The 21665-nt window shown below is 43.4% G+C and overlaps 1 protein-coding gene across 1 annotated transcript in view; it reads right to left on the minus strand.

Moving 5' to 3' along the window:
- LOC139376305 (leucine-rich repeat and immunoglobulin-like domain-containing nogo receptor-interacting protein 3) overlaps positions 1 to 21665 on the minus strand; it is a 60619-nt gene that overhangs the window by 4753 nt on the left and 34201 nt on the right. Inside the window, exon 2 of the mRNA XM_071118684.1 lies at positions 109 to 721. Coding sequence (XP_070974785.1) covers positions 109 to 675 — 567 coding nt within the window. The 5' untranslated portion in view covers positions 676 to 721. The remainder of the gene's footprint in view (positions 1 to 108; positions 722 to 21665) is intronic.

The following is a 21665-nucleotide window of genomic DNA, read 5'->3' on the forward strand; positions in this document are numbered from 1 at the left end:
ATACAATCAGATTGAACTTGATTAGATGTGAGTGCCAATTGTGGAAACATAATATAATCAATAAAAGGTTAGAGAATGTACTTGGAAAACAGATGGATAACAGCTTACCTTATGAGAAATGTAGACCAGGTCGTTGTCTCCCACCTCCAGGTGTCTCAGACTCCTCAGGTCCTGGAAGGTGTAGTCCAACAGAATCACCATCTTGTTCTCACTCAGATCCAGCGTGGTCAGGTTTCCCAGCTTGGCGAAGGCCCCCATGGGTACCAGCTTCAGCTGGTTCCCCCTCAGCTGTAAAACCCGCAGGCTCTGCAGATTGGCGAACGCATTGGGCTCCAGCGTGGCAATGAGATTCTCACTCAAGTCCACTTCTTCAAGGTGCGGGTACGGTGCCAGGTCGCCCATTTCGACCCAGCGGAGCCGGTTCCGGCTGAGGTCCAGGAGGCGGGTTTCTGTAGGGATGCCCTCTGGGATGCCGGTGAGGCGCCGCCGTTGGCACGAGACTGACCGGATCTGGGCCGAGCACTCGCACCGTGGGGGGCACGCCTGGCAACTACCTGGCAGCAGGGATATAATGGTAACCAGCAGCAGGGCCGGCCCCCAGAGACTCACCCACCGCCATGGCGTCAGGGACCACACACTGGGGCCCAGGGAGCCAATCATGGCCCTGGTGGTCATGGTCTGACTCCTAGCCTATCACAGGCAGGGTCAGTGTACTACACACCTATAGGGAAAGGGAGACAGAGGGAGGAGAGGTTATTGAGAAAGTTTGGGAATAAAGAGTAGAGGAGTAGGGAGGAGAAAGGGAGAAAATGGGGAGGAGAAGGTAGATAAAGACAGCGAGTGGGAGGTTGAAGAAAGAGAGGGAAAGATGGAGAAAAATAGAAGGGAGAATTAAGGTAAGAAATTTAAGAGATGGGGAAGGGATAATGGAAAGTACAGACAGAAAAGAGTGTGGGTGAAGGGAGGAGAGGAAGACAGATGGAGAAGTCTTTTAAAACAACTATCAACACATTTATGTTCATAAACATTACATTCAGTGTCCTGAATAATCAATGCATCTTACTATACAACTGTCGTTATGCCCCTGATAACCAGAAAGCTTAGACATCACAGCTACTTTCCAAAGCATTAAACCACCACTGACAACATCACTTTATCACACATTATTTTGTTTATGAAAGTTAAGATACAGATGTAGGATCTTAATTGGATCACCGTTCAATGCAATAAATGTTAAACTTGTATTAGAGGTTTAAAAATACTTAGGAAGTTTGTAATTTCCAGACTTTCAGACTTGATTTTCCCTTATGAAAAATGTATCAACCCCCACAAAAATGTCAATTAATTATAATCCACATAATAATTCCCATTTCCTGTTGCTGCAGGAATATTTTCCTGCTGTAGCAAACTGGCTCAAATTAAGATCCTACATCTGTAGTGAGGATACTTGTTCATTTAGCAGGGAAGGGCATTGGGAATCACGTGAGTGAGAAGCAGCCTGTGAATTCATGCATGTTTCCTCCCCTTCTTTCCTCCTCGCTATGTGCTTTCTTCGTACCTCGACGCACACTGAATTCATCACACACAACATATGATGCGATGCAAAGAGACAACAGGGTTACCGTGGAAACATCCCCTGAAATGCCTGTAAAATCTGTGTCTATATGTGTGTCACAGTGACATGAACACAACATTTTCTTCATGCAAAGACGCACATACACACACATTTTACAGACATTTCAGATAACGTTTTCAGGCAAACCCTGTTGTCTCATTACCACTATGAGTCATTTTGTGGGAATGTGTGTGCAAGTGACTGTGAGTGTGTCTTTGAATGTGTCATTTTACTTTGAATAAATAAAAAATGCATGTTGTTCTTCTCTCCACAAAAAAATAGAAAAGCTAATGCTTAAACGTTCCTTCAAGCAACCTGTCAAATCGCCCACTTAATGTTGTCATTGAGTGATTTGCCAGAGGACACCAGCCAAAAGGTTCAGAACGTTCAGTACTGCCCCAATACGCGCACGCACGCACACACACGCACACACGTACACACACACACACACACACACACACACACACACACACACACACACACACACACACACACACACAAAGGTCTAGCATTGATTGCACCGATTCTCATTTACAACAACCTACGGAAGTCAGTGACCTTGGTTGAACATTTCAAAAAGAGGGTGTGATGCCCCTTCAAGTGGACAGGGAGTGATGACAAGTTAGTGTTTTTATATTGGGACCAGAACCCAGACTTCACCAGGCCCCTGGCTTACAAACCTAGAGCCCCATCTCATTAGTCCTGTATCTCATTCCCTCCACGTCTCCAGTTAAACACTAGAAGAGAGCTGAGATCAGCTCAACACAATTAGCACATCAGAGATAAATGGGAGCGGGATCGACACTGACACCTATGGAACACGCTGTCAGGGATCAAAGATGAAACAGGAACAGTGCAGCCTGTTTAACAGGAATTAAAGAGCCACACAAGAATCTTATTATAAGGAGACATTGAAGATTATTGATTCTCTCTAAAATCTAAAGGCTGCTATTTTGAAAAGACCATGATTAAAGGATTGATGATGCAAAATATTGGCTTCACTTAGCTGTTATTAGCTGTGAAACACCATGAAAAAAGCAGACAAACTTCTTCAGGATTGGTGGGTCCCCTGTGGGACGGTTGAGCTAATGTAGGCTAATGCGATTAGCATGAGGTTGTAAGTAACAAGAACATTTCCCAGGACATATCTGATATGGGTGGAAATCTTAAATTCTTGTTAATCTAACTGCACTGTCTAATTTACAGTAGCTATTACAGTGAAAGAATACCATGCTATTGTTTGAGGAGAGTGCACAGTTTTGAACATGAAAAGTTATTAATAAACAAATTAGGCACATTTGGGCAGTCTTGATACACAATTTTGAACAGAAATGCAATCGTTCATTGGAACAGTCTGAAACTTTGCGCACACACTGCAGTGGCCAAAATCTAAATTGCACCTGGGCTGGAATAATACATTATGGCCTTTCTCTTGCATTTCAACGATGATAGTACAACAAAAAATACAAAAGAAGGTTGTTTTTTTCTTTGTATTATCTTTTATCAGATTTAATATTTTATCAGATGTTATATTCTCCTACATTCCTATCACATTTTCATAAACTTCAAAATATTTCCTTTCAAATGGTACCAAGAATATGCATATCCTTGCTTCAGGGCCAGAGCTACAGGCAGTTAGATTTGGGTATGTAATTTTAGGCGAAAATGGAAAAAAAAGGGTACGATCTTTAAGAGGTCTAAGTCTGAGCTGCATTAAAAGTTGGGATCTTAAAGGGATAGTTCAGGATAATATCTTCCCCGATGAACTAGTGGACACCATTTTTATGTCTCTGTGTCCATTATGAAGGGAGTTGCTAACTAGTGTTAGCGCATTTGCTAACTAGCATTAGCTAACACTAGTTAACATTGGCTCAAAAAACTACCTCTAACTTCCTTCATGCTAGACACAGAGACATAAAAATGGTATCCACTTGTTCATCTGACTCTGGGGAAGTAAATAAAAATCCTGAATTATCCCTTTAAGATGAATGAGAAGGAGAGAGTGTTATAATATATTACACTGCCTTTACTGGAGGGATGTTAAAAAGCACTCGGAAGATTGGTTGTGTTTCAGGCAGAGCTAAACATATTAATAATATATGTGCTAGTTTGTGTTTATCGGACCCCATTCAAGGGTTGAGTCACGGGGACAAAGAGCCATCTTTCTGTCTGTCTCTGTCTCAAAGAGATGAAAAATATTCCCTACTTGCATAGTTATTTCCTTAGGACTATTTATTTGCAGCTTTGATTGAACTTTGGGCAAGCAAAGTTCTCCCACATTTGGATGAGACAAAACGCTCACTGGAAATTGTGAATGAATTGTTATGCCTATTTATGTAAAATTATCACAAAAAACTATCAAATTTGAGTCTTTCTACAAAATCCCAGCATAGGAGTATTTGATCTTCTGAAAATCGACAAACTTCAAACCCAATTAACATTCTCCTCAGATGAAGAGCAAATATGAGGTAGGATACCGAGGTTCATCTTCTATATGGTAATACTCTATACATTATGCTGTATATTCTCCCAGGTTCCTAGAGAGAATACACGGCATAACTGAAGCATGCATGAGAGCACCAGCTCTCTCCGTAGCCGATGTGAGCAAGACCTTTAAACAGGTCAACATTCACAAAGCCGTGGGGCCAGACAGATTACCTGGACATGTACTCAAAGCATGACTGAACCAACTGGCAAGTGTCTTCACAGACATTTTAAACCTCTCCCTGACCGAGTCTGTAATACCTACATGTTTCAAACATACCACCATAGTCCCTGTGGCGAAGAAAATAAAGGTAACCTGCCTAAATGATTACCTCCCCGTAGCACTCACGTAGGTAGCCATGAAGTGCTTTGAAAGGCTGGTAATGGCTCACTACAACATAATCATGGCAGAAACCCTAGACCCACTCCAATTCGCATACCGCCCCAACAGATCCACAGATGACGCAATCTCAATCACACTCCACACTGCCCTTTCTCACCTGGACAAAAGGAACACCTATGTGAGAATGCTGTTCATTGACTACTGCTCAGCATTCAACAAAGTGTGAACAAAGCTCAGCACTAAGGACCCTGGGACTAAACACCTCCCTCTGCAACTGGATCCAGGACTTTCTGATGGGCCGCCCCCAGGTGGTAAGGGTAGGCAACAACACATCCGCCACTCTGATCCTCAACACTGGGCCCCTCGGGGTGCGTGCTTAGTCCCCTCCTGTACTCCCTGTTCACCCACGACTCCGTGGCCAAGCATGACTCCAACACCATCATTAAGTTTGCTGATGACACAACAGTGGTAGGCCTGAACACCGACAACGATGAGACAGCCTATAGGGAGGAGGTCAGAGACCTGGCAGTGTGGTGCCAGGACAACAACCTCTCCCTCAATGTGAGCAGGACAAAGGAGCTGATCGTTGACTACAGGAAAAGGTGGGCCGAACAGGTCACCCATTAACATCGACAGGGCTGAAGTGGAGCGGGTCGAGAGTTCCTTGGTGTCCACATCATCAACGAACTATCATGGTCCAAACACACCAAGACAGTTGTGAAGAGGGCATGACAACACCTTTTCTCCCTCATGAAATGATATGGCATAAGTCCCCAGATCCTCAAAAGGTTATACAGCTGCACCATCGAGAGCATCCTGACCGGTTGCATCACCGCCTGGTATGGAAACTGCTCAGCATCTGACCGTAAGGTGCTACAGAGGGTATTGCGTAAGACTCCAGTCACAGACTCCTGTCAAAGACTCCAGTCACCCAAGTCATTGGCTGTTCTTTCTGCTATTACTTGGCTAGTCATCTCTCCTCCTTCCAGGCTTTTTCTTCTCTGGACTTTATATTGCGATTGGCAACTTTCATAAATTAGGTGCATTACCGCCACCAACCTTGTTAGTCTTTCAGTCACCTATGTGGGTATAACCAATGAGGAGATGGCACATGGGTACCTGCTTCTATAAACCAATGAGGAGATGGGAGAGGCAGGATTTGCAGTGCGATCTGCGTCACAAATAGAACTGACTTTTATTTGGCACGCGCGAGCAGTGTGGGTGCAATAATTGAATAATATAGATTTCAAAATGTATTTTGCAATGCTCGCGCACGCGACGTGAGCGGTGTAGTCAGTATTAGTGTCAGGGTAGGCAAGAGGTCAAAACTGGGAGGACCAGAAAAAACAGAGACTAGGAAAAACAGAAACTCGGAAAACACGCTGGTAAGCTTGACAAGACAAGACAAACCGGCAACAGACAAACAGAGAACACAGGTATAAATACACTGGGGATAATAGGGAAGATGGGCGACACCTGGAGGCGGTGGAGACAAGCACAAAGACAGGTGAAACAACTACAGTGAATACAGTTTTTTGATGTAGAGCACACACACACACACACACACACACACACACACACACACACACACACACACACACACACACACACACACACACAAAGCCCCTGGTAAACCCACACAGATTGCTGCCTGCTCTCAATCTTAGCCTGAGGCCTATCTGGAAGAGGTCCCCATCTCGATAGAGAGCTTGAATACACAACTAGATCTCAAGTTTCAGTAACCAGCCTCTCTCTTACACACACACACACACACACACACACACACACACACACGCGCGCACACACACACACACACACACACACACACACACACACACACACACACACACACACACACACACACACACACACACACACACACACACACACACACATCCCCGCCCTGTCAAAACATAGCCTAGCCAGACACCTCATATATCTGAAGGATCCTGCCTGTTTTATGATAGCTGGAAATTGAATTTTTGGGGAGAACGTGACAAATATAGCTACTTCTTCATGACACAAACTCTGCAGCAACAGATGAGCGATCAAAATACCCAGCCAAGCTTCACTCTCACTTCATTGCAAACCAGCTTAACAAGACCACTGAACAACCACTCTCATAACTTATACCAGCCTATGGGTGTGTATGTGTGTATGTGTGTGTGTGCATGTGTGTCTGCATGTGTGTGTGTGCCTGTCTGTTAGTGTATATGTGTGTGTGTGTGTGTGTGTGTGTGTGTGTGTGTGTGTGCCCTTGCCTGGCTTCTCTGGCTGTTATTCAGTGTAATGGATGAGGTCTGTAGGTCTCCTCTCCCCTGTGTCATCCTATGGTTCACTGACTGAGTCACTGCATGAATGAGGACTGTGAACTGGGCCAAGGGCAGACCTCCCCCAGAGGCTCCAGTATACTCCATTCCATCACCTCCCCTTCTCCTCCCCTAGATCACTGTTCCGTTTGTGGGGTGAGTGATGGAGGCAGTGGGGCCTCTGTCTGTGATGGCTGGTCCTTTTATCCAACTAACTCTCACAGTCTCATGTCTGAATTAGACATTCATCCATGTTTCTCAAACATCAGTGTTTAAGGTGAAGTTTAGGCATTAACTCAGAATTTTTAAGGTTATGGTTAAGTTTAGGCATTAACTCAGAATTTTGAAGGTTATGGTTAAGATTAGGCATTAACTCTGCATTTTTAAGGTGTAGACATACCGAGGTTCATCTTCTATATGGTAATACTCTATACATTATGCTGTATATAGATGGCAGCAGTGTAGGTGCAAGTTTAGGCATTAACTCCAAAATCTTAAGGTTAGCCATTAACTCCAAAATCTTAATGTTAGGCATTAACTTCGAAAGGTTATTAAAGGTTTGAGACAGGCTTAAAACAAAAATCTAAAAAACAACTTTCTATCATTGGATTTGAACATGCAACCTTTGGCACCAGAGGGAGATGCTTATGGGCAGTTGGTGCTTATGCCCATCCACCATCTCTGCACACAACACCCTTGCAAAACCGAAACCTACTTGAATGTAACAGCGCTCATTGTTGTGTGCTTTCCATGTGCTCTCCCGATGCCCTCGGACATTGATGGATGTTGAATACTGACTTGCATCACGGGTGACCTGGCTGGTTCATCAGATGTATCACTATCTGCTGTTGCAAACTATACATACTGTAGATAAGTGTTGTTATTGCAGTTGGTATAGTGTTGTCTGTCTTGTTGATGTACTGTATGTGTTGTTACTGTTGTTGATTCATTGTTGTTAGTATACTCGTGTCATTAGCCTGTCCATCTGTAGGATACCTCAGGGCAGAAATACATGGCTCTGATAGAGAGGATAACTCTGTATCTATACAGGAGCTTCATTTTTGACAGACCAGACAGGTCTACAGCCCTGTTAACATGCATCATTAGTGCAGCCAGATGGCAGTAGAATATCATGATCTCCTAAAAATAACATTTGGAAATCACACATATGGAAATCGATTTCAAATCAAACCCAATCGAGCTACCAAACATTAATAGGTAACTTTGAATATTGAATATGCAGACAAGACTGTGAAAATATTGATGCGAAAACTACAGTTTCTGTCTGGCTCTCCTCATTACTAGGCTGTGGGTTGGTTGGAGAGCTGGTTTCACCACCTGCCTAGACACGCATGCACACACACAAACACACACACACGTACACACATGCACAGGCACAAACACACCACCTAGCTGCGCCCCTCTGTTGGCCAGGGCAGCACACCAGCGGTGCCCAAACTCACACAGTGTTGTGAATGTCACACCAGCCAGTTGTAAAGACTCCACCTGAGGGAGATGAGAAGGGGTAGAGGAGCAGACCCACCACTAGTCCCCAAACACACAGAACAGCATGATCCCACACTTCACCCAACATAGGCCAGATGTCCACGCAATACCACTGGCAAATTTAATTTAGGCCTAGATTCAATCTGTTCAGTGTTAACAGGCGATTACCGGCAACTGCATAGCATGTCATTGCTTTTGTTTAGGAGATGATGGAGGTGTAACTGTGTTGGAACCTGTCAAATCAGCTAGCGGCTGCAGTTGTGGTCATCTGTCCTTAAATCCCCCCCGTATTAGAAGTTCAGAACGAGAAAGTGTATAGAAAAATACAATAAATAGACAATGTATAGAAATAATGACACTCAATGAAAATAATGAAATGATATAATAAGGATTTATATCAGCCTTTATGTGTAGTAGATTACGTCACGGATTCCAGTGTTTGAGCTTGTAACACGGCTGCATAGGATTTGTACTAACGGAACTCGGTGCATCCAATGGCAATGCCTGCAATAGGGATAACGCCGGGAGCCGCTTGTGGATTTGACAGCTCCAATGCAGTTACACCTAAACAAAAGCTATAATATGCAGGTTAACGGTTAACTGATTGAATCTAGGCCTTTACCTTTATTCATACAGGTTAGTCGCAATAAGATGAATACTAACTTGAGGGACCATGTCTATGTTCTCACAGCACTATGTTTCCTCAGCCCCATGTCCTTTCTGCCCTATGTTCACTCAGTTCTATCTTCTAAACCGGGGTTCGGCAATCCAAGTGAGAGGAGCCATTTTTAAACTTCCGGTCACAAATGATTGAATATTTCAGTGGATTCTATGTCATATAATTTTACATATCTGAACCAATCATTATAAACAATTACTTCAGTAGACGCTGATATATACAGTTGAAGTCTGAAGTTTACATACAGTTGTAGTCATTAAAACTTGTTTTTCAACCACTCCGCAAATTTCTTGTTAACAAACTATAGTTTTGGCAAGTCGGTTAGGTCATTTCTTCTTGGATGAAACAAGTAATTTTTCCAATAATTGTTTGCAGAGACATTATTTCACTTATAATTCACTGTATCACAATTCAGGGACTACAAGAAGAAATCCAGCCCAGTCACGGACCAGGATGTCCTGCTCCCAGGCAGACTAGAAAACTTTTTTGCCCGCTTTGAGGACAATACAGTGCCATTGACACGGCCTGTAACGAAAACATGCGGACTCTCCTTCACTGCAGCAGAGGTGAGTAAGACATGAGTAAGTAAGACAACACAAACGTGTGAGTAAGACAACACAAACGTGTTAACCCTCGCAAGGCTGCAGGCCCAGACGGCATCCCCAGCCGCGCCCTCAGAGCATGCGCAGACCAGCTGGCCGGTGTGTTTACGGACATATTCAATCAATCCCTATACCAGTCTGCTGTTCCCACATGCTTCAAGAGGGCCACCATTGTTCCTGTTCCCAAGAAAGCTAAGGTAACTGAGCTAAACGACTACCGCCCCGTAGCACTCACTTCCGTCATCATGAAGTGCTTTGAGAGACTAGTCAAGGACCATATCACCTCCACCCTACCCGACACCCTAGACCCACTCCAATTTGCTTACCGCCCAAATAGGTCCACAGACGATGCAATCTCAACCACACTGCACACTGCCCTAACCCATCTGGACAAGAGGAATACCTATGTGAGAATGCTGTTCATCGACTACAGCTCGGCATTCAACACCATAGTACCCTCCAAGCTCGTCATCAAGCTCGAGACCCTGGGTCTCGACCCCGCCCTGTGTAACTGGGTACTGGACTTCCTGACGGGCTGCCCCCAGGTGGTGAGGGTAGGCAACAACATCTCCACCCCGCTGATCCTCAACACTGGGGCCCCACAAGGGTGCGTTCTGAGCCCTCTCCTGTACTCCCTGTTCACCGACGACTGCGTGGCCACGCACGCCTCCAACTCAATCATCAAGTTTGCGGACGACACAACAGTGGTAGGCTTGATTACCAACAACGACGAGACTGCCTACAGGGAGGAGGTGAGGGCCCTCGGAGTGTGGTGTCAGGAAAATAACCTCACACTCAACGTCAACAAAACTAAGGAGATGATTGTGGACTTCAGGAAACAGCAGAGGGAACACCCCCCTATCCACATCGATGGAACAGTAGTGGAGAGGGTAGCAAGTTTTAAGTTCCTCGGCATACACATCACAGACAAACTGAATTGGTCCACTCACACAGACAGCATCGTGAAGAAGGCGCAGCAGCGCCTCTTCAACCTCAGGAGGCTGAAGAAATTCGGTTTGTCACCAAAAGCACTCACAAACTTCTACAGATGCACAATCGAGAGCATCCTGGCGGGCTGTATCACCGCCTGGTACGGCAACTGCTCCGCCCACAACTGTAAGGCTCTCCAGAGGGTAGTGAGGTCTGCACAACGCATCACCGGGGGCAAACTACGTGCCCTCCAGGACACCTACACCACCCGATGTTACAGGAAGGCCATAAAGATCATCAAGGACATCAACCACCCGAGCCACTGCCTGTTCACCCCGCTATCATCCAGAAGGCGAGGTCAGTACAGGTGCATCAAAGCTGGGACCGAGAGACTGAAAAACAGCTTCTATCTCAAGGCCATCAGACTGTTAAACAGCCACCACTAACATTGAGTGGCTGCTGCCAACACACTGAAACTGACACTGACTCAACTCCAGCCACTTTAATAATGGGAATTGCTGGGAAATGATGTAAATATATCACTAGCCACTTTAAACAATGCTACCTTATATAATGTTACTTACCCTACATTATTCATCTCATATGCATACGTATATACTGTACTCTATATCATCGACTGCATCCTTATGTAATACATGTATCACTAGCCACTTTAACTATGCCACTTTGTTTACATACTCACCTCATGTATATACTGTACTCGATACCATCTACTGTATCCTGCCTATGCTGCTCTGTACCATCACTCATTCATATATCCTTATGTACATATTCTTATCCCCTTACACTGTGTATAAGACAGTAGTTTTGGAATTGTTAGTTAGATTACTTGTTGGTTATTACTGCATTGTCGGAACTAGAAGCACAAGCATTTCGCTACACTCGCATTAACATCTGCTAACCATGTGTATGTGACAAATAAAATTTGATTTGATTTGATTTGAATTCCAGTGGGTCAGAAGTTTACATACACTATGTTGACTGTGCCTTTAAACAGCTCGGAAAATTCCATAAAATGAAGTCATGGCTTTAGATGCTTCTGATAGGCTAATTGACATCATTTGAGTCACTTGGAGGTGTACCTGTGGATGTATTTCAAGGCCTACCTTCAAACTCAGTGCCTCTTTGCTTGACATCATGGGAAAATCAAAAGAAATCAGCCAAGACTTCAGAAAAAAATTGGAGACCTCCACAAGAGCAATTTCCAAACGCCTGAAGGTACCGCAGCCGTCATACAGCTCAGGAAGGAGACGCGTTCTGCCTCCTAGAGATGGACGTACTTTGGTGCGAAACGTGCAAATCAATCCCAGAACAACAGCAAAGGACCTTGTGAAGATGCTGGAGGAAACAGGTACAAAAGTATCTGTATCGAGGCAGGACAATTATGTGAATATATTGAAGCAACATCTCAAGACATCAGTGTTGTTAAAGCTTAAAGCTTGGTCGCAAATGGGTCTTCCAAATGGACAATGATCCCAAGCATACTTCCAAAGTTGTGGCAAAATGGCTTAAGGACAACAAAGTCAAAGTACTGGAGTGGCCATCACAAAGCCCTGACCTCAATCCTATAGAAAATGTGTGGGCAGAACTGAAAAAGTGTGTGCGAGCAAGGAGGCCTACAAACCTGACTCAGTTACATCAGCTCTGTCAAGAGGAATGGGCCAAAATTCACCCAACTTATCGTGGTAAGCTTGTGGAAGGCTACCCGAAACGTTTGACCTAAGTTAAACCATTTAAAGGCAATGCTACCAAATACTAATTGAGTGTATGTAAACTTATGACCCACTGAGAATGTGATGAAAGAAATGAAAGCTGAAATAAATCATTCTCTCTACTATTATTTGGACATTTCACATTCTTAAAATAAAGTTGTGATCCTAACTGACCTAAGACAGGGAATTTTTACTAGGATTAAATGTCAGGAATTGTGAAAAACTTTAAATGAATTTGGCTAAGGTGTATGTAAACTTCCGATTGCAACTGTATATATATATTTTTACATCTCAGAACATGCATTTGGGGCTGCTGTAATATTGACCAAAGAATCAAGGTCATATTGATTGAAAATATTCAGCAGGTCCCATACATATTTGTCTAGATTTTCTTTGTCATTGTTAGACATGGAGAGCTGAGGGAACATCAAATACATTTTTATTTGTCAAATGCTTCGTAAACAACAGGTGTAGACAGACTGAAATGCTTACTTACTACGGGCCTTTCCCAACAAAGCCGAGAGAGAGAAAATAACTAAATAATATGAAAGTAATCACTCTTAATAATAAAAGTAATAATGGACACAATGAGTGTCTTGGTTAACTTGGTTATATACACGGGGTACCAGTACCGAGTCAATGTGCAGGGGTACGAAGTAATTGAGGTAGATCGGTACGTATGGGTGGCAGGTAGCCTAGCGCTTAAGAGCGTTGGGCCAGTAACCGAAAAGTTGCTGGTTTGAATCCCAGAGCTGACTAGGTGAAAAATCTGTCAATGTAACCCTAGTTGCTCTGGATAAGGGAGTCTGCTAAATTTAAATGTAACTAGCAATAAAGTGACTAGCCAACAGGATAGATAATATGGATAACAGTAACAGCAAAAAGTGAATGTTAAAAGGGTTAACGCAGATAGTTTGGTTAGCAGTCTTATGGCTTGGGGGTAGAAGCTTTTCAGAGTCATAGGGCTGAAGGAACATAGGTCAGACCCCCTTTTAGGATATCAACATGATCATTTTGAGAGAGACCTGCAAGATGCTAGTAGTTGTCAGCATACAAAGCACAGGGTTCATCCTGAGCATGTATAAACTGTTTTTTTTTTTAGCTCTGTCTGTGTGTCCACAAATACATACGCCTGTCTGACTCTGTGTGTCTGTTTCCATCCTTGGGCTGGTATCAGGTAGTGTGTGTGTGTGTGTGTGTAAATAGGTCAGACATGTTGACTGGCGCGGCTGGTACATGGGCCGTAGAGCATGGTCCTCCCTAAAGCCCAGCCTCTCTCTCCATAAGCCATGCCTGGGTTTAGAGACAGCAGCCTGCTCAACCATCCACAAATACACAACTACACAGTAGACATTTACTATCGCTAGAGGAGGGACAAACACACACACACACACACATGCTTTGTAAGCCTCGTAAACCTTCTCACACAAACCCAATTTAGTAGCAGTCAGGCGAGAGCAGTCATCCAGTCAGCAGGATATTCGGAGAGCTTCTACATTTCTTGCCACGAGACAAATTGAGGCGGGAATTTGACAAGTCTGTACTTTCCCAGGGAAAGTGCTTTCCATAGCTAAGTACCAGTAAGTCCCATATTCAATCCATGCTTAGTTTGCCCATTTTAAGCCCAAGCCAAGCATAGCACAGGGCTTAGCATCACATTCCCATTGCTTTACTGTGGCAGTCCCACGGCCTCAATATGAGGTCACATAGTGAGAGAGAGAGAGAGAGAAGGAAGGAAGGAAGGAAATGGAGAGAGAAGAAGAGATTTCGATAAAAACCTAGCCGGAAAATATAAACTATGACCAAGACAGACACGAGTCCTCACATGAGCCTCAGCTCGTTACAGAAACAAACACATTAACGAATCTCAATGACAACCATTAAAGTCAGAGTCAGAGAGACAGGTTGGTGATTCATATGTCCAAAGTTTTAGTCCAACGTTCTGACGAGGGCCATAGGATAATGTCTTCCTGCTAAAGAAATCAATACAAATATCCGTTTTCAAAATAAATATCTCCATCTTTTAAACTTGGCCAGAAAGCCTATGATAAGTTTTGTCACAGTCAAAGTTTTTTTGTGAGATTTTGTGAGATGTCTATCTATATTTGATTGAAGAGTGCCTGTATCTTGAAAATGAATTACTGCATATCGATCCAAGGAAGGTATCCAAAAGCTGTCATTGACATTATGAAGTTGACAGGCCAAATTTTCAGGTGGCATGCTGTTAGCTATAAGTGGACCTCTGCTGCTCACTTTGGGCTGGCCACAAAAGTGTCCAGCAGACACGCACACACGCTTACACGCACACTCACACACACACACGAGCGCACACACACACAAACACATACCGCATGCAGGCACCCACACATATAGACATGGACACACACTGCAAGGTAATAGCATCCCTCCATGGCAGGCACCACTGTTTATGACGTCAGGTGCAACCGATGAATATGGGGCACATTCTGTATGCTCTCCATGTCAAACAATGAGTGAGAGCGAAAGAGTGTGTGCGCGGCAGAGATGGAGAGAGAGCGATGAAGCGTTGAAAGACAGAAAGAGAGAGATGGGGAATTGAGAGAGGTGAGAGAGAGAGATGTAAGGAATAAAGGCCACCGGGAAATTCTTATGTGCTGATGACACAAACCTCTCTGAATGGAGATGATATGTGAAGGACAGACTCTCTCTCTCTCGCTCTCTCGCTCGCTCTCTCTCTCTCTCTCTCTCTCGTGCTCTCTCTCTCTCTCTCTCTCTCTCTCTCTCTCTCTCTCTCTCTCTCTCACCGTTCAAAAGTTTGGGGTCACTTACAAATGTCCTTGTTTTTGAAAGAAAAGCTATTTTTTTGTCCATTAATATAACATCAAATTGATCAGAAATACAGTGTAGACATCGCTAGTTAATGTTGTAAATGACTATTGTAGCTGGCCAAATCCAGCTAAAATAGTCATTTACAACATTAACAATGTCCACACTGTATTTCTGATCAATTTGATGTTATTTTAATGGACAAAAAAATAGCTTTTCTTTCAAAAACAAGGACATTTGTAAGTGACCCCAAACTTTTGAACGGTGGTGTTTATCTGTCTCTCCCTCTCTCATCACATCTTAGATAAGCAAGCATACCACATCTCTGATAGTACAACAAGCTATTTTTCAAAAGCCTGCAAGTCACACTGGAACTAGACATCAGCTAGGATGTCTGACACATCAAGTACAACTCCTGACATCCACAAAAGAGCAGAAAACAACAGTCAAAAAAATAAAACATTCAGATATATAGTTTCCTGATTTGTCTTATATCTATCTCTCAGATATAGGACAGACACTTAAAAACACATTTTAAAACAAACTTTCTTTTGAGTTATTGTTTTTCTTTGTATGAATCTGATATTCAATGCGTTTCTATGGGCTAATTGCAGTAAGGCTTAGACTTTTAACCTTTCCACACGTGAGTTCCAAACTGTTGCCCCAGTCTGAGTTTTTTGAGGGGGTGATGTCAGAATGCACTCAGTGCTCCAAAATTTGATCGTTACGCAACCGGACAGTTAACCCACGTTGCCCTAAAACCAAGGCACGCTGCCCTAAAACCAAGGCACGCTGCCTGCTAATTATCTATAGGCTATGTTTCAACTTGACAATTTCAAATGATTTGAATTGAGCGTGTTCCGCCTACTCATTAATTCACATAAGAAGTAACCCATTTCACTGTTGCGGACAATTTATGTTTGTGGCTTTACTGAGCCGGACAAACATCTCTCTGACATCTCTCTGCCCAAGCTCTTCCCCCGTGTTTCCCCAGATCAAGTATGCAGACATTTGCGCATCTCTAGTCAGAACAGGCTTTTCACAAATGTTTCTCCCCTGGCACATTTTCTGGTGACTCTCACATTGCCTTCACTTTTGTTTTTCTTACAAATAATAACTTTGGACATGTGTGTGTGTTCCTATCAAAGTAAGTGCCTGATTTTCTGTATATTGTGTTGTCGTTTCTACAGTAGCACACATGTGTTGATGTCTTTCCATTCACTCCGTTCCAGTCAATATTATGAGCCGTCCTCCCCTCAGTAGCCTCCATTGGTGTGTTTGTGCATATGCGTGTTTATGTGTGTGTGTGTGTGTGTGTGTGTGTGTGTGTGTGTGTGTGTGTGTGTGTGTGTGTGTGTGTGTGTGTGTGTGTGTGTGTGTGTGTGTGTGTGAGAGAGAGAGAGAGAGAGAGAGAGGGAGTGTGTGTACGGGCATGTGTGGATTGTGGTGTTAAGCATAAAAGTTGCAATTTATTATTCAATACCGCACAGCCCGAGTACACAGCCCGAGACAAAAATGAACTAAGTGAGTCTTTGTGTGTCCCACTGTGTGTGTGTGTGTGTGTCCCTCTCCCCTTGTGTTGTAACAAGCCTAGAGACAGAGTGGAGCTCACCCCGTCCCATAACTCTCAGTAATAAGCCTGCTACCAAGAGAAAACAAAGAAACGATCAGCTCCCAGGTGTGTGTTCCTTCACCCTCCCAGTTTAATCAACCCCTATTAATATGAACGGGACCTTCCATTTCTCATTGTGCTATCATTGTCTCTCTGCGAGCATCTCGACACACCCATTCCTCACTCAGTTATCTCACACACACACGGACACACACACACTCACATTTTGGAGGTGTGCACAGTGGACAGAACATTTCACTGCAATTACCACCCCATTGGTTTGGACCCCACCCCTTGCTCACTTTCTTTTTGAATATTGACATCCTCTTCCTGTTGGTGATGAGCTTGAAGGGAACAATAGTGTTGAATGATGAACTGTAGTCAAAGAACAGCATTCTCACATAGGTGTTCCTATTACCCAGGTGTGTTTGGGCCATATGAATTGCGATGGAAATAGCATATAACATGGATCTATTGGAGGGGTAGGCAAATTGCAGTGGATCCAGTGTGTCCGGCATTCTGGTCTTGATGTGGGCCATGACAAGCCTCTCGAAGAACTTTATGATGACTGGGTGATAGTCATTTAGGCTTGTCACCTTGGTTTTCTTGGGAACTGGGATGATGGTGGTCTCCTTGAAACAAGTGTGACAGGGACAGGTTGAAGATATTCGAGAAGACGCCTACCAGCTGGTCAGTGCACACTCTGAGGACACGGCCAGGGATGCCATCTGGACCCACGGCTTTGTAAGTATTCACTCTCTTAAGAGTTTTCCTGACGTCAGCCTCGGAGAGCGAATGTACCTGGTCGTCAGGATCAGCTAGAGCCCTCCTGGAAGGCTCGGTGGTGTCTGCCTCGAAGCGAGCATAGAATGCATTGAGCTGGTCTCGGAGGGAGGCTTTGGTGGGCACCAGACAGCTGGATTTGCCTTTGTAGTCCATGATAGCCTGTAGTCCTGGCCACATGCGTCACTAGTCTGAGTTATCGAACAGTGATTCAAATTTCAGGCTATATTGTCTTTATGCCTCCCGAATGGATTTGCGAAGCTCGTACCTATTTGCCTTGTAAGCATCGTGCGCAACTGACTCATTAGGGTTTGTTTGGCTGACATTGAATGCTGCAGTACGGGCTCTTAGCATGGTAAGGATTTCTCTGTTCATCCAGAGTTTTTGGTTCTGGTATGTCCAGATTGTTATTGTGGGTACAAAGTACAACAGAATCAACACATTTCCTGACAATTCCTGTGACTGACGATGAACAATATATTCCTCAGTGTTGATGGATGTATCTTTGGATGAGTCTTTGAACATTTTCCAACAAGTATTCTGAAAACAATCCTGCAGCATTGAGTCCGCCTCATCCGTCCAGCACCTCACTATTCTCTATTCTGGTGAATTCCTCTTGGGTTGCTGCTTGTATGTGGGGAGTAGGAACAGAAAAATGTGATCTGATTGGCCGAAGTGGGGGCGGGAGATTACTTTGTATGCATCACATATGTTTTTGTACACGTGGTCTAGCACGTTGTTGCCTCTAGTGGGGCAGGAGACATGTTGGTGATATTTTGGGATAATTTGTTTTGAACTTGCTTGGTTAAAATCTCCTGTGATGATAAATGCTGCATCTGGGTGAAAGGATTCTTGCTGGCTAAAATGGTCTTGTACAGTTTTCCGAGTGCCGCCGTTGTGTTAGCTTGTGGCGGTATGTAAACAGCAAACAGCGGTGACAATAACAAAAGTGAATTCCCTCGGCAAATAGTGTGGTCTTCCTCCCAAGGCACCCATTTCGTTTTCCCACATTTTGTTACAGCCTGAAATTAAAATGGATTACATTTATAAAAATGTGGGTCACAGGCCTACACACAATACCCCACAATATGTTTTACATTTTTTTTTTTTTTTACAAATTGATAAAAAACGAAAAGCTGAAAAGTCTTGAGTCAGTAAGTATTCAATCCCAAGCCTAAATAAGTTCAGGAGTAAAAATGTGCTTAAATCACATAATAAATTGCATGGACGTAATAGGGTTAACATGATTTTTGAATGACTCCATCATCACTGTACCCCACACATACAATTATTTGATTCAACCACAAAGAGGTTTTCCAATCCTTTGCAAAGAAGGGCAGCTATTGGTAGATGGGTAAAACATTTTTGAACACTTTATTAATTCCACTTTGGATGGTGTATCATACACCCAGTCACTACAAAGATACAATCGTCCTTCCTAACTCAGTTGCCGGAGTGGAAAGGAAACCATTCAATGGTGACTTTAAAACAGTTACAGATTTTATTGGCTGTGATAGGAGAAAACTGAGGATGGATCAACAACATTGTAGTTACTCCACAATACTAACCTAATTGCAGGGTGAAAAGAAGGAAGTCCTGTTTGCAACAGATCTCTAAAGTAATACTACAAAAAATGTGTCAAAGCAATTCCTTTTTTGTCCTGAATACAGAGTCTTATGTTTGGGGAAAATCCAATACAACACCTTATTTTTGAGCATAGTGGTGGCTACATCATTTTATGGGTATGCTTGTAATCGTTAAGGACTGTGGAGTTTTTCTGGATTAAAAAGTAAACGTAATGGAGTTAAGCACAGGCAAAATCCTAGAGGAAAATCTGATTTAGTCTGCTTTCCACCAGACACTGGGAGCTGAATTCACCATTCAGCAGGACAATAACCTAAACCAAAAACAAAATTAACCAATAACAAAATAACCTCAAGGCCAAATCTACACTGGAGTTGCTTACCAAGAAGACAGTGAGTGGCCAAGTTACAGTTTGGACCTAAATCTACTTGAACATCTATGGCAAGACCTGACAATTGTTGTCTAGCAATGATCAACAACCAATTTGACAGAGCTTTAATAATTTAGAAAAGATAAATGTGCAAATATTGTACAATCCAGGTGTGCAACGCTCTTAGAGACTTAGCCAGTAGAGACTCAGAGCTGTTGTCGCTTCCAAAGGTGCTTCTACAAAGTATTGACTCAGTGGTGTGAATACTTATGTAAATGATGATATCTCTGTATTTCATTTTTAATACATTTGCAAACATATAAAAAAACGTGTTTTCACTTCATCATTACAGGGTATTGTTGTGTAGATGGGTGAGAAAAAATATAAATGTAATCCATTTTGAATTCAGGTTGTAAGACAACCAATATGTCAAGGGGTATGAATACTTTCTGAAGACACTGTATATTATTGTTTACTAGATGTTGTCCTATGACTATTGACGATTAAGGATTCTGTAACCACTCACTTTTCAATCAGGGTTGATCGGAAAATGCTTTGTTCAAAATAAGACATTGTATCATTGAATCTTTGTACTCCCTGACAAAGGGCATGCAGCCGAAACACGTCAGAGCTTTTAAGTCTTGGTTCCATTGACATACAAATAAAGGCACTTTTATTCATTATATGAAAAATGCCTTCGTCCTCCTTTCTTTTTGGTGACCAATTTACCCCTTTTACCAAAGACCACTACAAAGACCTACTAATGTGTACCCTAGCAGCGCTTTCCTTCCTTCTTTTATTCCATGTCTCATGGATTACGTTCTCTCAGAATCAGATAGGAACCTTTTCATAACATTCCCTAATGGACATCAAAATACCTTATTATAACGTTATACTGTGCCCAAACCCGGGACCTGTACTGAACGTCCTCTGATGGTCCTGAAGTTAAAGTCGTGTTTTAATGTTCCTAGAACGTTCTCAGAACATCAGTGGGACCTAATGGGAATGTCCCCACATGTCCTTAGGATGTCCCCTGTTTGCTGAGCAAGCACAGCCAAACAGCTATAGATGCTGTAATTGTTATTGTCGCATATGGATACACAATGAATCTACTGTATCCATAAAAACACACAGAGATGGTGGTCCAGGAGGAGATAGGGAGGTGATGGGTAAGAGAAAAGGCTGGAGGTGGGTGATTCATGACATGATTCAGCCTTGCTTCCCCCTCTCTACTGCTCCAGCTGTTATGCTAATGTGATAATCTTGCTAATGAGATAATGCACTCATACACACACACAGACGTGCGCATGCACACACACACACGCAAGCACGTACATGCACACACAGAAACAGACACTAATAATTCTAATGAAGGGTGGGTTGCCGGGATGAGTATGATTGGTTAACAGACCTCGTCATGCTCTGTCACCGCGGTAGGGATGCTTGTTCTGGACTCACTGGGGATCCAGTAGTCTGAAGTGTGGCTATCTGTCCTTGTCTTGGGCTGTTAATTTCCATCCTTTCACAGTACAGGGATTTCTGAAACAGGGTGCATCTCAAAAGTCTAAACTCACCTCTCCTTTCCTCCTTTTGAACTGACATGGAAGAACTGGATGGTTGAAAGACAATTCCTGTCGGGCATCCATATTGCTTAAACTTGCCTGTCTCGTCAGTTCAGTGCAGATGAAGGAGATGAGACAAGGAGACAAGGCCATTTTACACTATTGAGAGCTACCCCTGTGCTGAGTAACGATAGTATCTAAGTCGTACACTCTATACATCATAACTCCATAGCTGCAGTCAGTGGCGCTACAATAAGAACATGCCGTGGAACGTGTCCCTTAAGAGCAGGGCTGGAGATAACGCCTGTAGAACGGAACATTTAATTAGCTTTGGCTAAGCTAATGACCTGCTTTTCTCTATGACTCACACACATACTGTATATATGCACTCTACCAGACACAAAGGGGTCCCCAAACACGCAAAGGCACACGCGCGCACACACACACACACACACACACACACACACACACACACACACACACACACACACACACACACACACACACACACACACACACACACACACACACACACACACACAAGCTGACTTGTACTCACCCACACGCAAATAAGGGGGCTTGGAGACATTATAAATATGAAGTAAATTGGAAGGGAGATTTTCCCAACATTGCAGCTTTGGGACACCGGGTACAGTATATAAACAACAAGACTCACCATGGAGCCACTAAGCACTTGAACATTGTTTTTGCTGAGCTGTTGAATAAAGTAACACTCTGCTACTTCTGT

The sequence above is a fragment of the Oncorhynchus clarkii genome, chromosome 20, assembly GCF_045791955.1.
Source record: "Oncorhynchus clarkii lewisi isolate Uvic-CL-2024 chromosome 20, UVic_Ocla_1.0, whole genome shotgun sequence".
In the NCBI taxonomy this organism is placed as follows: domain Eukaryota; kingdom Metazoa; phylum Chordata; class Actinopteri; order Salmoniformes; family Salmonidae; genus Oncorhynchus; species Oncorhynchus clarkii.